General features: G+C 44.4%; 1 protein-coding gene across 4 annotated transcripts in view; it reads left to right on the top strand.

Moving 5' to 3' along the window:
• LOC106564903 (E3 ubiquitin-protein ligase SMURF2) overlaps positions 1–18,346 on the top strand; it is a 90,621-nt gene extending 72,275 nt beyond the window's left edge. For all 4 annotated transcript variants that reach the window (XM_014131401.2, XM_014131403.2, XM_014131400.2 and 1 more), the window contains exons 17-20: positions 6,365–6,485; positions 6,740–6,941; positions 15,055–15,130; positions 15,620–18,346. In XM_014131401.2, the coding sequence (XP_013986876.1) occupies positions 6,365–6,485; positions 6,740–6,941; positions 15,055–15,130; positions 15,620–15,719 (499 nt within the window). In that variant the 3' untranslated portion in view covers positions 15,720–18,346. The remainder of the gene's footprint in view (positions 1–6,364; positions 6,486–6,739; positions 6,942–15,054; positions 15,131–15,619) is intronic.
• Positions 18,347–19,719: the final 1,373 nt, after the last annotated feature.

The following is a 19,719-nucleotide window of genomic DNA, read 5'->3' as shown; positions in this document are numbered from 1 at the left end:
CACACACACACACACACACAGTCAACACGATACACACACACACACACACAGTCAACACGATACACACACACACACACACACAGTCAACACGATAACACACACACACACACACAGTCAACACGACACACACACACACACAGTCAACACGACACACACACACACAGTCAACACGATAACACACACACACACACACACACACAGTCAACACGATACACACACACACACACAGTCAACACGATACACACACACACACACACACACACACACACACACACAGTCAACACGATACACACACACACACACACACACACACACACACACACAGTCCACACACACACACACACACAGTCCACACACACACACACACACACACAGTCAACACGACACACACACACACACACAGTCAACACGAACACACACACACACACACAGTCAACACGATAACACACACACACACACAGTCAACACGATACACACACACACACAGTCAACACGATACACACACACACACACACAGTCAACACGATACACACACACACACACACACAGTCAACACGATAACACACACACACACACACACAGTCAACACGATACACACACACACACACACACAGTCAACACGATACCACACACACACACACACACACACACAGTCAACACGATACACACACACACACACACACACAGTCAACACGATACACCACACACACACACACACACACACAGTCAACACGATCACACACACACACACACACACACACACACAGTCAACACGATACACACACACACACACACACACACACACACACGATCACACACACACACACACACACACAGTCAACACGATACACACACACACACACACACAGTCAACACGATACACACACACACACACACACAGTCAACACGATACACACACACACAGTCAACACGATACACACAGTCAACACGATACACACACACACACACACACACACACACAGTCAACACGATACACACACACACACACACACACACACACACAGTCAACACGATACACACAGTCAACACGATACACACACACACACACACAGTCAACACGATACACACAGTCAACACGATACACACACACACACACACAGTCAACACGATACACACACACACACACACACACACACACACAGTCAACACGATACACACACACACACACACACACACACACACACACACAGTCAACACGATACACACACACACACACACACACACACACACACACACACACACACACACACACACACACACAGTCAACACGATACACACACACACACAGTCAACACGATACACACACACACACACACACACACACACACAGTCAACACGATACACACACACACACACACACACACACACAGTCAACACGATACACACACACACACACACACACACACACACACACAGTCAACACGATACACACACACACACACACACACACACACACACAGTCAACACGATACACACACACACACACACACACACACACACACACACAGTCAACACGATACACACACACACACAGTCAACACGATACACACACACACACACACACACACACAGTCAACACGATACACACACACACACACACACACACACACACACACAGTCAACACGATACACACACACACACACACACACACACACACACACACACACACACACACACACACACAGTCAACACGATACACACACACACACACAGTCAACACGATACACACACACACAGCACACGATACACACACACACACACACACACACACACAGTCAACACGATACACACACACACACACACACACACACACAGTCAACACGAACACACACACACACACACACACACACACACACACAGTCAACACGATACACACACACACACACACACACACAGTCAACACGATACACACACACACACACACACACACACACACACGAACACACAGTCAACACGATACACACACACACACACACACACACACACACACACAGTCAACACGATACACACACACACACACACACACACACACACACACACACACACACACACAGTCAACACGATACACACACACACACACACACACAGTCAACACGATACACACACACACACACACACACACACACAGTCAACACGATACACACACACACACACACACACACACACACACAGTCAACACGATACACACACACACACACACACACACACACACACACAACACGAACACACACACACACACACACAGTCAACACGATACACACACACACACACACACACACACACACACACACACACACACACACACACACACACACACACACAGTCAACACGATACACACACACACACACACACACACACACACACACACACAGTCAACACGATACACACACACACACACACACACACACACACACACACAGTCAACACGATACACACACACACACACACACACACAGTCAACACGATACACACACACACACACACACACACACACACACACACACACACACACACAGTCAACACGATACACACACACACACACACACACACACACACAGTCAACACGATACACACACACACACACACACACACACACACAGTCAACACGATACACACACACACACACACAGTCAACACGATACCACACACACACACACACACACACACACAGTCAACACGATACACACACACACACACACACACACACACACAGTCAACACGATACACACACACACACACACACACACACAGTCAACACGATACACACAGTCAACACGATACACACACACACACACACACACACACACACACACACACACACACACACACACAGTCAACACGATACACACACACACACACACACACACACAGTCAACACGACACACACACACACACACACACACACACAGTCAACACGATACACACACACACACACACACAGTCAACACGATACACACACACACACACACACACACACACACACACACACAGTCAACACGATACACACACACACACACACACACACACACACAGTCAACACGATAACACACACACACAGTCAACACGATACACACACACACAGTCAACACGACACACACACACACAGTCAACACGATACACACACACACACAGTCAACACGACACACACACACACACACACACACACACACACACACACACACAGTCAACACGATACACACACACACACACACACACACACACACAGTCAACACGATACACACACACACACACACACACAGTCAACACGATAACACACACACACACACACACAGTCAACACGATAACACACACACACACACACACACAGTCAACACGATACACACACACACACACACACACACACAGTCAACACACACACACACAGTCAACACACACACACACACACAGTCACACACACACACACACAGTCAACACACAGTCAACACGATACACACACACACACACACACAGTCAACACGATACACACACACACACACACTGTCAACACGATACACACACACACACAGTCAACACGATACACACACACACACACACACACACACACAGTCAACACGACACACACACACACACACACAGTCAACACGATACACACACACACACACACACACACATACAGTCAACACACACACACACACACACACACACACAGTCAACACACACACACACAGTCAACACACACACACACACACACAGTCAACACGATAACACACACACACACAGTCAACACGATACACACACACAGTCAACACGATACACACACACAGTCAACACGATACACACACAGTCAACACGATACACACACACAGTCAACACGATACACACACACACACACACACACACAGTCAACACGATACACACACACACACACACACACACACACTCAACACGATACACACACACACACACACACACACACACACAGTCAACACGATACACACACACACACACACACACACACACACACACACACAGTCAACACGATACACACACACACACAGTCAACACGATACACACACACACACACACACACACACACAGTCAACACGATACACACACACACACACAGTCAACACGACACACACACACACACACACACACACACACACACAGTCAACACGATACACACACACACACACACACAGTCAACACGATACACACACACACACACACAACACACACACAGTCAACACGATACACACACACACACACAACACACACACACACAGTCAACACACACACACACAGTCAACACACAACACACACACACACACACAGTCAACACACACACACACAGTCAACACACAGTCAACACACACACACACAGTCAACACGATACACACACACACACACACACACACAGTCAACACGATAACACACACACACACAGTCAACACGATACACACACACACACACACACACACACACACACACAGTCAACACGATACACACACACACACACACACACACACACAGTCAACACGATACACACACACACACACACACAGTCAACACGATAACACACACACACACACAGTCAACACGATACACACACACACACACACAGTCAACACGATACACACACACACACACACACAGTCAACACGATACACACACACACACACACACAGTCAACACGATACACACACACACAGTCAACACGACACACACACACACAGTCAACACGATACACACACACACACAGTCAACACGACACACACACACACACACACACACACACACACACAGTCAACACGATACACACACACACACACACAGTCAACACGATACACACACACACACACACACACAGTCAACACGATAACACACACACAGTCAACACGATACCACACACACACACACACACACACACACACACAGTCAACACACACACACACACACAGTCAACACGACACACACACACACACACAGTCAACACGATACACACACACACACACAGTCAACACGATACACACACACACACACACAGTCAACACGATACACACACACACACACACACAGTCAACACGATAACACACACACACACACACACACACACAGTCAACACGATAAACACACACACACACACACACACAGTCAACACGATACACACACACACACACACAGTCAACACGATACACACACACACACACACAGTCAACACGATACACACACACACACAGTCAACACGATACACACACACACACACACACACACACACACAGTCAACACGATAACACACACACACACACACACACACACAGTCAACACGATACACACACACACACACACACACACAGTCAACACGATACACACACACACACACACACACACAGTCAACACGATACACACACACACACACACACACACACAGTCAACACGATACACACACACACACACACACACACAGTCAACACGATACACACACACACACACACACACAGTCAACACGATAACACACACACACACACACACACAGTCAACACGATACACACACACACACACACAGTCAACACGATACACACACACACAGTCAACACGATACCACACACACACACACACACACACAGTCAACACGATACACACACACACACACACAGTCAACACGATACACACACACACACACACACACACACACACACACACAGTCAACACGATACACACACACACACAGTCAACACGACACACACACAGTCAACACGATACACACACACACACACACACACACACACACACACACACACACACACACACACACACACACACACACACAGTCAACACGATACAGACGCACACACAGTCAACACGATACACACACACACACACAGTCAACACGATACACACACACAGTCAACAGTGTTGATTGATCCTTCATTTATCCAGGTTGGTCTCATTGTGATACAATCTATTTTTTAAGAGAGACATGGTCCGACCAAGACAGCAGCTGCATGCCAGCCAGTTAGCAGCACAGGAGTCTCTTCCCCCATCCGTAACTGAAGTTACGTCTGTCTGGAACGTAGGGGATATGAGGGTTAAGAGGAATAATTCCTCTGGTACGCTGGTTTTTGCGTCACTGATTATTTGGACAAATCACAATTAAGCAAAGATGGTTGTTACCTGGCATCTTTTGAATTTCGGGAAAGATGGCCAAATCTCAACCCTCCCCCCCAGAACCAAATCTGAATTTGGTTCTGTCTACCCAAGATTACCAGCATAGCAAAAATACTTATCCCCCAGCCCTGGTTTTGGTTGAACTGCTGTGGGGGTTTCACATGTTGTATGGACTTATATTGACTTAAGTCTTACCTTCTCTCTCTCTATAGGCTCTATGTGAACTGGCGGTTCCTCCACGGCATCGAGGCTCAGTTCCTGGCCCTGCAGAAAGGCTTCAACGAGGTCATCCCCCAGCACCTGCTCAAGTCCTTTGACGAGAAGGAACTAGAGGTATGTAGACAGTTGCATATAACATGGTTTAGGAAAGAAATGATTCACTTACTGGAAACATGACATCATTTCTCAAGAGCATACATCTTTGTGTGGGTATCCTGAATTGGGGGGGGTTGCAAGATGAATCTGAGACCTTGGGATGTACTTTTTAAATTAAATGAAAGGTGACAGCTACCATACTATTTCCCACGAATATACACCCCTTCAAACCGTCTAATCAACGATTTACTCCCCTCTCCTCCCTACCCCAGTTGATAGTGTGTGGCCTGGGGAAGATCGACATAGCGGACTGGAAGAGCAACACGCGCCTGAAGCACTGCACCACGGACAGCAACGTGGTCAAGTGGTTCTGGAAGGCCGTGGAGTCCTACGACGAGGAGAGGAGGGCCAGACTGCTGCAGTTTGTTACCGGGTCATCTAGAGTCCCACTGCAGGGATTCAAGGCTTTACAAGGTGAAGAGAATCTGCGTTTTGTTGTTACAGCCTGAAACCAAAATTGATTAAATTACCTTTTTTTTCTCACCCATCTACACACAATACCCCATAATGACAAAGTGAAAAGATGTTTTTAGAAATGTTTGCTAAGTTATGGAAAATGAAATAGCTCATTTACATAAGTATTCACACCCCTGAGTCAATACTTTGTGGAGGCATCTTTGGCAGCAATTACAGCTGTGAGTCTTTCTAGGTAAGTCTCTCAGAGCTTTGCACACCTAAATTGTACAATATTTGCAAATTACTATTTTTTAAATCCTTCAAGCTCTGTCAAGTTGGTGGTTGATCATTGCTAGACAACCATTTTCAAGTCTTGCCATATACACTGCTCAAAAAAATAAAGGGAACACTTAAACAACACAATGTAACTCCAAGTCAACCACACTTCTGTGAAATCAAACTGTCCACTTAGGAAGCAACACTGATTGACAATAAATTTCACATGCTGTTGTGCAAATGGAATAGACAACAGGTGGAAATTATAGGCAATTAGCAAGACACACCCAATAAAGGAGTGGTTCTGCAGGTGGGGAGCACAGACCACTTCTCAGTTCCTATGCTTCCTGGCTGATGTTTTGGTCACTTTTGAATGCTGGCGGTGCTTTCACTCTAGTGGTAGCATGAGACGGAGTCTACAACCCACACAAGTGGCTCAGGTAGGGCAGCTCATCCAGGATGGCACATCAATGCGAGCTGTGGCAAGAAGGTTTGCTGTGTCTGTCAGCGTAGTGTCCAGAGCATGGAGGCGCTACCAGGAGACAGGCCAGTACATCAGGAGACGTGGAGGAGGCCGTAGGAGGGCAACAACCCAGCAGCAGGACCGCTACCTCCGCCTTTGTGCAAGGAGGAGCAGGAGAAGCACTGCCAGAGCCCTGCAAAATGACCTCCAGCAGGCCACAAATGTGCATGTGTCTGCTCAAACGGTCAGAAACAGACTCCATGAGGGTGGTATGAGGGCCCGACGTCCACAGGTGGGGGTTGTGCTTACAGCCCAACACCGTGCAGGACGTTTGGCATTTGCCAGAGAACACCAAGATTGGCAAATTCGCCACTGGCGCCCTGTGCTCTTCACAGATGAAAGCAGGTTCACACAGCACGTGACAGACGTGACAGAGTCTGGAGACGCCGTGGAGAACGTTCTGCTGCCTGCAACATCCTCCAGCATGACCGGTTTGGCGGTGGGTCAGTCATGGTGTAGGGTGGCATTTCTTTGGGGGGCCGCACAGCCCTCCATGTGCTCGCCAGAGGTAGCCTGACTGCCATTAGGTACCGAGATGAGATCCTCAGACTCCTTGTGAGACCATATGCTGGTGCGGTTGGCCCTGGGTTCCTCCTAATGCAAGACAATGCTAGACCTCATGTGGCTGGAGTGTGTCAGCAGTTCCTCCAAGAGGAAGGCATTGATGCTATGGACTGGCCCGCCCATTCCCCAGACCTGAATCCAATTGAGCACATCTGGGACATCATGTCTCGCTCCATCCACCAACGCCACGTTGCACCACAGACTGTCCAGGAGTTGGCGGATGCTTTAGTCCAGGTCTGGGAGGAGATCCCTCAGGAGACCATCCGTCACCTCATCAGGAGCATGCCCAGGCGTTGTAGGGAGGTCATACAGGCACGTGGAGGCCACACACACTACTGAGCCTCATTTGGACTTGTTTTAAGGACATTACATCAAAGTTGGATCAGCCTGTAGGTGGTTTTCCACTTTAATTTTGGGTGTGACTCCAAATCCAGACCTCCATGGGTTGATAAATTGGATTTCCATTGATTATTTTTGTGTGATTTTGTTGTCAGCACATTCAACTATGTAAAGAAAAAAGTATTTAATAAGATTATTTCTTTCATTCAGATCTAGGATGTGTTGTTTAAGTGTTCCCTTTATTTTTTTGAGCAGTATATTTTAAAGCCGATTTAAGTAAGAACTGTTTCTAGGCCACTCGGGAACATTCAATGTCTTTTTGGTAAGCCACTCCAGTGTAGATTTGGCCTTGTTTTAGGTTATTGTCCTGCTGAAAGGTCAACTCATCTCCCAGTTTCTGGTAGTATGCGGACTGAACCAGGTTTTCCTCTAGCATCTTGCCTGTGACTCCCTAGTCCTTGCTGATTACAAGTATACCCATAACATGATGCAGCCACCACCATTCTTGAAAATATGAAGTGGTACTCAGATGTTGGATTTGCCCCAAACATAACTTTATGTCCTGATTACAAAGCGTTAATTTCTTTGCCACATTTTTTGCAGTTTTACATTAGTGCCTTATTGCAAACAGGATGCATGTTTTGGAATATTTTTATTCTGTACAGGCTTCCTCCTTTTCACTCTGTCAATTAGGTTAGTGTTGTGGAGTAGCTGCAATGTTGTTGATCCATCCTCAGTTTTCTCCTATTACAGCCATTAAACTCTTTAACTGTTTTAAAGTCACCGTTGGCCTCATGGTGAAATCCCTGAGCGGTTTCCTTCCTCTCCGGCAACTGAGTTAGGAAGAACGCCTGTATCTTTGTAATGACTGGGTTTATTGATACACCATCCAAAGTGTAATTAATAACTTCACCATGCTCAAAGGGATATTCAGTGTCTGCTTTTTTTATTTTTACCCATCTACCAATAGGTGCCCTTCTTTGCGAGGCATTGGAAAACCTCCCTGGTCTTTGTGGTTGAATCTGTTTTGAAATTCACTGCTCGATTGAGGAACCTTACAATTATATGTATGTGTGGGGGTACAGAGATGAGGTAGTCATTCAAACATCATCCATGCAACATATGTATGACTTAAGCACATTTTTACACCTGAACTTATTTAGGCTTGCCGTAACAAAGGGGCTGAATGCTTATTGACTAAAGACCTTTCAGCTTTAATTTTGTATTAATTAGTAAAAAATTCCTCTGACATTATGGGGTATTGTGTGTAGGCCAGTTACACAAAATCTCAATTGAATCAATTTTAAGTTCAGGCTGTAACACAACAAAATGTGTCAAAAGTCAAGGGGTGTGAATTCTTTCTGAAGTCACTGTAAGTGTCATTAGCTTTTAAAAGCTAATGACAATCTCTTTTCTTTTATTATATTTTGGAGCAGAGTGAGGCTATCGCTCCACTACCCTACCAATTGTACCTGCAGTGAATAGGATTCACCATCTTCATCGATTGTTTGCATAATTTATCTGCAAATTGTCGCCATAAAGCCTACCGCTATGCAAGTTAGGGAGCCATATGAACGGCTCAGTAAGCCTGTGCTCTAGCATTTCGTTGCTGCATATGAAACACAGGATAGAAAATAAATGAATGTGCCCAGAAACAATAGGCTAAGTGGATTTCGACTCATCGTTTCCACATTTATATGGGACGTGCAAATTGACTCATAGACGATGAAAGCATCAGGCGCTCTCCCTCTGTGTAAAGAAATTTGACTGCAACCACAGTGTACACAACACAGACACCCAGGTACCGGGAGGCGGGACAGACAGCAGATTATCAAATGAGCAGGGCTTCCTTGTCATTGCTCACTTTGTGACTGACAGGCACTTGTCCTATCAATAGATTGCTAGAATATGTTTTTTTTTATTTTTTATTTCACCTTTCTTTAACCAGGTAGGCAAGTTGAGAACAAGTTCTCATTTACAACTGCGACCTGGCCAAGATAAAGCAAAGCAGTTTGACACATACAACAACACAGAGTTACACATGGAGATAAACAAAGTCAATAATACAGTAGAAAAATAAGTCTATATACAAAGTGAGCAAATGAGGTGAGATAAGGGAGGTAAAGGCAATAAATAGGCCATGGTGGCGAAGTAAATGCAATATTGCAAGTAAAACACTGGAATGGTAGATTTGCAGTAGATGAATGTGCAAAGTAGAAATACTGGGGTGCAAAGGAGATAAATAAATAAATAAATAAATAAATAAATACAGTAGGGAAAGGGGTAGTTTGGGCTATGTACAGGTGCAGTGATCTGTGAGCTGCTCTGACAGCTGGTGCTTAAAGCTAGTGAGGGAGATAAGTGTTTCCAGTTTCAGAGATTTTTGTAGTTCGTTCCAGTCATTGGCAGCAGAGAAGTGGAAGGAGAGGCGGCAAAAGGAGGAATTGGCTTTGGGGGTGACCAGTGAGATATACCTGCTGGAGCGCGTGCTACAGGTGAGTGCTGCTATGGTGACCAGCGAGCTGAGATAAGGCGGGACTTTACCTAGCAGGGTCTTGTAGATGACCTGGAGCCAGTGGGTTTGGCGACGAGTATGAAGCGAGGGCCAGCCAATGAGAGCGTACAGGTCACAGTGGTGGGTAGTATATGGGGCTTTGGTGACAAAACGGATGGCACTGTGATAGACTGCATCCAATTTGTTGAGTAGGGTGTTGGAGGCTATTTTGTAAATTACAACGCCGAAGTCGAGGATCGGTAGGATAGTCAGTTTTACGAGGGTATGTTTGGCAGCATGAGTGAAGGATGCTTTGTTTCGAAATAGGAAGCCAATTCTAGATTTAACTTTGGATTGGAGATGCTTAATGTGAGTCTGGAAGGAGAGTTTACAGTCTAACCAGACACCTAGGTATTTGTAGTTGTCCACATATTCTAAGTTAGAACCGTCCAGAGTAGTGATGCTGGACGGGCGGGCAGGTGCAGGCAGCGATAGGTTGAAGAGCATGCATTTAGTTTTATTTGTATTTAAGAGCAGTTGGAGGCCACGGAAGGAGAGTTGTATGTCATTGAAGCTCGTCTGGAGGGTTGATAACACCGTGTCCAAAGAAGGGACAGAAGTATACAGAATGGTGTTGTCTGCATAGAGGTGGATCAGAAACTCACCAGCAGCAAGAGCAACGACATTGACATATACAGAGAAGAGAGTCGGGCCAAGAATTGAACCCTGTGGCACCCCCATAGAGACTGCCAGAGGCCCGGACAACAGGCCCTCCGATTTGGCACCCTGAACTCAGTTGGCGAACCAGGCGAGGCAATCCATTTGAGAAACCAAGGCTGTTGAGTCTGCCGATGAGGGTGTGGTGATTGACAGAGTCGAAAGCCTAGGCCAGGTCAATGAATACGGCTGCACAGTATTGTTTCTTATTGATGGCAGTTAAGATATCGTTTAGGACCTTGAGTGTGGCTGAGGTGCACCCATGACCAGTTCTGAAAACCAGATTGCATAGAGGAGAAGGTACGGTGGGATTCAAAATGGTCGGTAATCTGTTTGTTAACTTGGCTTTCGAAGACCTTAGAAAGGCAGGGTAGGATAGATATAGGTCTGTAGCAGTTTGGGTCAAGAGTGTCCCCCCCTTTGAAGAGTGGGATGACCACAGCTGCTTTCCAATCTTTGGGAATGTCAGACGACACGAAACAGAGGTTGAACAGGCTAGTAATAGGGGTTGCAACAATTTCGAGAGATAATTTTAGAAAGAAAGGGTCCAGATTGTCTAGCCCGGCTGATTTGTAGGGGTCCAGATTTTGCAGTTCTTTCAGAACATCAGTTGACTGGATTTGGGAGAAGGAGAAATGGGGAAGGCTTGGATGAGTTGCTGTGGGGGGTGCAGTGCTGTTGACCGGGGTAGGGGTAGCCAGGTGGAAAGCATGGCCAGCCGTAGAAAAATGTTTATTGAAATTCTCAATTATAGTGGATTTATCGGTGGTGACAGAGTTTCCTATCCTCAGTGCAGTGGGCAGCTGGGAGGAGGTGCTCTTATTCTCCATGGACTTTAGTGTCCCAGAACTTTTTTGAAGTTTGTGTTGCAGGAAGCAAATTTCTGCTTGAAAAAGCTAGCCTTGGCTTTTCTAACTGCCTGTGTATATTGGTTTCTAACTTCCCTGAAAAGTTGCATATCACGGGGGCTGTTCGATGCTAATGCAGAACGCCACAGGATATTTTTGTGTTGGTTAAGGGCAGTCAGGTCTGGAGAGAACCAAGGGCTATATCTGTTCCTGGTTCAAAATTTATTGAAATGGGCATGCTTATTTAAGATGGTGAGGAAGGCATTTAAAAAAATAACCAGGCATCCTCTACTGACGGGATGAGGTCAATATCCTTCCAGGATACCCGGGCCAGGTCAATTTGAAAGGCCTGCTCGCTGAAGTGTTTCAGGGAGCGCTTGACAGTGATGAGTGGAGGTCTTTTGACCGCTGACCCATTATGGATGAAGGCAATGAGGCAGTGATCGCTGAGATCTTGGTTGAAAACAGCAGAGGTGTATTTAGAGGGCAAGTTGGTTAGGATGATATCTATGAGTTTACGGCTTTGGGGTTGTACCTGGTAGGTTCATTGATAATTTGTGTGAGATGGAGGGCGTCAAGCTTAGATTGTAGGATGGCCGGGGTGTTAAGCATGTCCCAGTTTAGGTCAACTAGCAGCACGAGCTCTGAAGATAGATGGGGGGCAATCAGTTCACATATGGTGTCCAGAGCACAGCTGGGGGCAGAGGGTGGTCTATAGCAAGCGGCAACGGTGAGAGACTTGTTTTTAGAGGTGGATTTTTAAAAGTAGAAGTTCAAATTGTTTGGGTACAGACCTGGATAGTTAGCCTTCAGAGTTCTGTCCATCTCTGCAGTAGATTGCAACACCGCCCCCTTTGGCCGTTCTATCTTGTCTGAAAATGTTGTAGTTAGGGATGGAGATTTCAGAGTTTTTGGTGGTCTTCCTAAGCCAGGATTCAGACACGGCTTGGACATCCGAGTTGGCAGAGTGTGCTAAAGCAGTGAATAAAACAAACTTAGGGAAGAGGCTTCTAATGTTAACATGCATGAAACCAAGGCTATTACGGTTACGGAAGTCATCAAAAGAGAGCACCTGGGGAATAGGAGTGGAGCTAGGCACTGCAGGGCCTGGATTCACCTCTACATCGCCAGAGGATCAGAGGAGGAGTATGATAAGGGTACGGCTAAAAGCTATGAGAATTGGTCATCTAGGACGTCCGGAACAGAGAGTTCTACCATACCTTTGTACCATTCGTAATGGATTAGCGGTCAAACGACCTCCACTCATCACTGTCAAACGCTCCCTGAAACACTTCAGTGAGCAGGCCTTTCTAATTGACCTGGCCCAGGTAGATGCCTAGGTTTACCTCCACTGTATTCACATCCTACCATACCTTTGTACATTATACCTTGAAGCTATTTTATCGCCTGGTTTCTGGGGGCGATAAAATAGCTTCAAGGTTTAATGTACAAAGGTATGGTTGGATGTGAATACAGTGGACGTAAACCTAGGCATTGAGTGATGATGAGAGAGATATTGTCTCTAGAAACATCATTGAAACCAGGTGATGTCATAGCATGTGTGGGTGGTGGAACTGAAACGTTGGATAAGGTATAATGAGCAGGGCTAGAAGCTCTACAGTGAAATAAGCCAATAAACACTAACCAGAACAGCAATGGACATTAAGGAGAGGCATATTGACATTGAGAGGCATGCTTAGCCGAGTGATCATAAGAGTCCAGTGAGTAGTGAGGTAATTAATACATTTTCTGACTTGCGAATTGTAAAAAAAATAAAAAATAAGTAGCTTAATTAATTTAAGTGGAAAAAGTACCGGGCTGAAAGTGGGTTTAACTGGTTATATAGCCGACAGGCGACGCTAGTGGAAAACACTGTGAGTCTCTCAGACTGCCTGAGGTGACCCTGTCTTCATGACAGTGACGTGGTCGACCTCAGTGGGTTTGGTTAAATCCAGACAGACAGGACGCCCTGGGGGAACAGAAGACCTCAGAGTGCAGCTGTGTATGTTTCTGAGTGTGCGTGTTGGAGAGTTGATCTTTCTGTTCAAGCCGTGCGTGTGCCCGTGTGTGTGTGCCTGCCTGTGAGTCTCTGTCTGTCCGTGTGTCTGAGGCCAACCCAGCTGGCTTTCTGAACGAAAATATACAGTATATAAAATATACACCCAGTGTTGTTAAAACAGCAGTCATGTTTGTTCACGTTCTAAACACTGAGTTCAACTGGTCAACTGCCCTGAACTGTCTGACTTTTGTGTGTAGAGAAATATATTGATGGACAGCCTGAGAATTTATGCTGACTCTCTTTCTGTGTGTGTGTGTGTGTGTGTGTGTGTGTGTGTGTGTGTGTGTGTGTGTGTGTGTGTGACCATCCAGGTGCCGCGGGGCCCAGGCTCTTCACAATCCACCAGATCGATGCCAACACCAACAATCTACCCAAAGCCCACACCTGGTGAGTACAGTTAAAGTACCACTGCTCCACTTAGACACACAGATACACACAGCTACAAGACTGCTACTCCATACATTTAACCTTTTTTTTATACAGGATAGTCAATTAACAACATATTCTTAATTACAATGACCTGTCAATGAGGTGAAGACATGCTATGAAAAGGGTGTCCAATCTCCCAACTTGTATGATATTACCGGTTTTAAATGCATGTCCAAATCCAATGTTTTGTATGTAGAACCGTTTAAAGATAGAGTTATCACAGTGAGTTATTGAAATGTTTGTTGGCGTCAATTCTTCCCATGAGGGATGACTTGCCAACTGGTGATTTGACACGAAATTGAAATGTCATTCATTCATCGATAGGGAAAGTTTTATAAGGTGCTTCAAAACTGTCCACTCAAACTGAAAATGTACTCCTCTCTCTTCCAAACTCTTTCTCTCCCCCTCTGCCCTTTCCCTCTCTGTCCCCCTTTCCTCTCTGTCCAGCTTTAACCGGATTGACGTTCCCGCCTACGAGCACTATGATAAGCTGTACGACAAGCTGCTGACAGCCATCGAGGAGACGTGTGGCTTTGCGGTGGAATGAGTGACACATCAGTGGGGAAGTGTGTGTGTGTGTGTGTCAGCGTGTGTGTATTTTGTGCGGTCAGCGCAGCAAGACTATAGACTCTGCTGTCACCACGGGAACCCTGCAACGTTCAGGCACGCCCATGAGGATTGTGACCACACCCCTTTCTGGTGCCCAGTCCCCCAGGACAATATGGAGACCGACTGAGAGGCAGCCCACACGGGAACACTCTCCTCTCACCGCATTCTTTTTTAGAAATATCAATTCCTTTTTCAGCTGCTACAGACGAGTGCTGATTACTTACCTTGAATCCCTGCGAGAAGGCCAGCTTTTATTTCGTTTTTTTTTTTTCGTTTTCTTTTTGTAATAGCTTGTATGTCATTATAACGGTGAAATCCACAGAACAACCAGTTTTGTGTTGGACCACAAGTTTTTTTCTAACTGAAGAAAACTCTGGTCCCTAGTATGTGCGTTCCGTGAAAGCACATTTCCTTTGTTGTGGGTCGTCTGGTGCGATCGAATACCAAGGTCCAGACTGCAACGAGAGTATTTTAGATGTTTTATTTGTTTGCTTTGGTCTGGGAGAGAGAAATATGAAGGTCCATGCTGAGTAGATGACTAGGGCCAGGGGGGGTTTCCTGACCATGAGCTAACCAGGAGAAACTAGGTCTTACTGATGACCAATACAGTCTCACATAGCTAACTTCCTGCCACCTCTTTATTGACATCAAAAGCTAATGGACATGCTAACCTGAACACCTAACCCCGTCCAGCTACACAGAGTAGACTTGTTGCTCTTTGGTGAAAGTCTGAGTTGAACTTTAACGCTAAACATCATTATAGCACACTGTATCTATAAATCACACCATTGAAATTCCTTATCAAATGCTCAAAGTGGGTCGTTGTCTATTGAGTGGAACTCTGTCCCAGGGACCAGGCTAGTTGAAAGCAATTCAAGGAAGATGTCGGTGTTTTCAAAGTGACATCCAACCTAAGATGGCAGGATGTTTTTCTTTCCCGTTGCCACTCTAGAGCACTTTACAAACTGAATGGCGACAAAGGACGTGCTTTCTTCATATTAAGTTAAAATGAATATTCCACATTTTACTCCAACCATACAGCATTCAACGGAAATATACAGATAAAAAAAAAAAAAAATGTATATCTACCAGTAATTTTGAGTATATATGTGTACAAATACATACCTATTTTGTATATGGCTTGTTCCTCTTTCTATTCATTTACTTGCTAGCATGTTGGTGTTATCACAGACCTCTGTATTCTCAGGTGAAGTCATCTTTCTTTGTGAGGCTGACTTGTGAAAGGGGGGAGTATCTTCTGGTTATGGAAGCCGTTGTCAGGTCAAACCCGTGACCCTCTCCTTGAATGACAGCTGAATGCATAACCTTTAACCTTTTGGCCACTAGAGACTGAGGTTGGGACTAGAGAGCGCTCTCCCTACTAGAGGTTTTTGTCTAAAAGGGATACAGCTTTTGTCAAAATGGATGTTTTGTAGGTTTAGGAGAATTAACCTAGCAGGTTATGAGAATTAGGTCAAGGTTAGGGTTAGCTAAAATGCATAGAAAAATCACCGTTTGACATGCTGTATACCATCTAGACATGACCCTAATAGAGCCTCTACCACAACCCTTGCATGAATGGACTTTTTTTTTAACAATATTTATTTGCTATTCTTTTGTCCCTTCTGAGCAAAATGTGTGTTGACATGCGAAAAAGTTCTGTTGAAATTTTTTTTAATTTTTATTATATGCTGCCTGTTTAATAGCAATGGACGTGGACTATGACCATGGACTGTATTCACCTGCATACATGCAAAATAAAATAGGCCCAGTCCAGTGTGTTCAAAGGTGAAGCAGATTCTCTTCAGATCGACAAGTATTCTGAAATTGTGCTTTTGTACAGTATAAGATATTGTTCATGTGGTGGATCACAAGCAACCTTTTTTTAATTTTACAGAAAATGAATAAAATGCATAAAAAAACAAGACATTTTTGCACACGCAGACTTGTGTTGCCGTTATAATCAGCAACTTCCATCTATTTACGAAATAGTTAATGGACTGATTGACTTTTTATGTAGATATATACGCGTATAGATATGCACACATAAAGCTCATATGTCATATGCACACACAGTACTGTTTTCTGCTATCTACGTCTAACCATAATTGACTTTCACTCAGTCTTATGAGGAGATGATATTGGATGAGGTGGAGTTGTTTCTGGATAATAGATCAGACAATATGGACTGTTGCTTCTCGTAGCATGCTTTGCCAGCCGAGCCCTGCGACTTTTAGTCGCTGACCGGTGCAATTTCTCACATGGTGTAAAACCCACTTTCCTTTATTCTGTGTGTATGTAAGTATTGTGTGTGTAAATTAGTTTTCTTCTGATTAAATTTGCTAAACTTTTGTCTGAAATTTTAACATGTTTTTATTTCTAATTTTTCAGTCTGTTGTATTTATTAGTGTGTTCATAGTTTTTTTTCACATCAGCTGCTCTGTGAGCTTCAACTGACACTGTAAATAAGAAAAATAAAAGCGGAAATTATAAACCTCTTGTACCCTTGCAGAAAACAAGCAATAAACTCTATGCTGTTTGAAACTCACAGCATAATGTTTCATATAACGAAGTATGTTTTTTTTCTTTCCTAGGTCTCATAAAATGAAGGGAATTGGTAAGACAAGTTTCACACAATTTGAGGGTAAATTATTTACCATGTAGGCTCTCAATTTCAAAATCATTCTCATCTCCCATTCATCTGCAATGATTTGAAAATGCTTGACAGGTGAAAACAATGGAGTGGAAGGTCTTTAAGATGGCTTTCAGCAGGGCTCATTTCCCAAAAGCATCATGAACTTAGCCTTAACATGCTTTTGGGAAACTGGGCGCTGGTCAGTTCAGACCGGTGCACTGTACCAGGGACCGATCAGCTACCAGTGTGGTCCCTGGAATGAGTGGCCTTGACAGTGACAAGTGATGTTCTCACACCTACATAATGTCTATTCATATAGGGGAAATTTAGACTTGAGTTTAGCGTGGGTAAAATTAACTTTATTCCTATTTTAATGCACTTTTCTTTCTATGGTATTCTAATCTTGAACTTAAGCATGGGGGAAATGCCAGTGACAGCAAGGGAGGCATTTAGGTTGGAGATTTTTAAAAATGGAGGTGTGGCTGCTTGTGTCTACAGACACTCCATATTCTGAACTTGACTTAATTCCACCACCTTTATATGCAACCATGAATAAGGTCAAGAGAACATGCTGGTTTCAAGTGGAAAAATCAACTTATTTTTCTGATGACAGCAATCTCCATGTCCTAATTAAATCAACTGATATAAGACCTATGGATACGAGCTAGGTCAATGAGTAATCCGTTTGGATAAGGGGATAGTAAATATAGAATAAATGACAATTGTTATAGATCTATTTTACCTGGAGATTAATGTGAATCTAGCCATGGCAGGAAACTGACATGACAGGCAGGGTTATTTATGCCCCTTTCCTACAGTGAAGTATGAAATGCTGTGTCATTATGTAGAATCTTTATTATATGGCCTTATAATTTGTAGGGATTGAGACGCAAACCAAATTGGATGACAAGGAAAGTCGCGTCAAATGTAACCTTTGTGCTCCCTAGAATGTTTTAATTATATGCCCCGACTTTTCCTGTTACCTTACAAAAATTAAATTTTTGTAGGCTATAGCATATGTTAAATATTGTAAGCCACAATCGGTAGCAACCATACGTAATAACCAGGTAAGGCAATATATTTAACAGCCAGTTTAGTGTTTGTTCCCTTCATATGTATAATTTCATTACATCATTTGATATAACAAATGCAAATTGTAGTAAAAATCAATCGGGACCTATAGGCTTATTAATCATTATGGAGCTCAAACCGTTACTTTGCACTTGCCATCACATGATCAGCGCAGGCAATTAGGGTGTATGTATTATTCTCTATATTATAATTATATAGGCATTAGACTTCC

Source organism: Salmo salar, chromosome ssa12 (assembly GCF_905237065.1).
Source record: "Salmo salar chromosome ssa12, Ssal_v3.1, whole genome shotgun sequence".
Classification (NCBI taxonomy): Eukaryota; Metazoa; Chordata; class Actinopteri; order Salmoniformes; family Salmonidae; genus Salmo; species Salmo salar.
The sequence above is the reverse complement of the archived record's forward strand: the minus strand, read 5'-3'. Positions and strand labels throughout refer to the sequence as shown.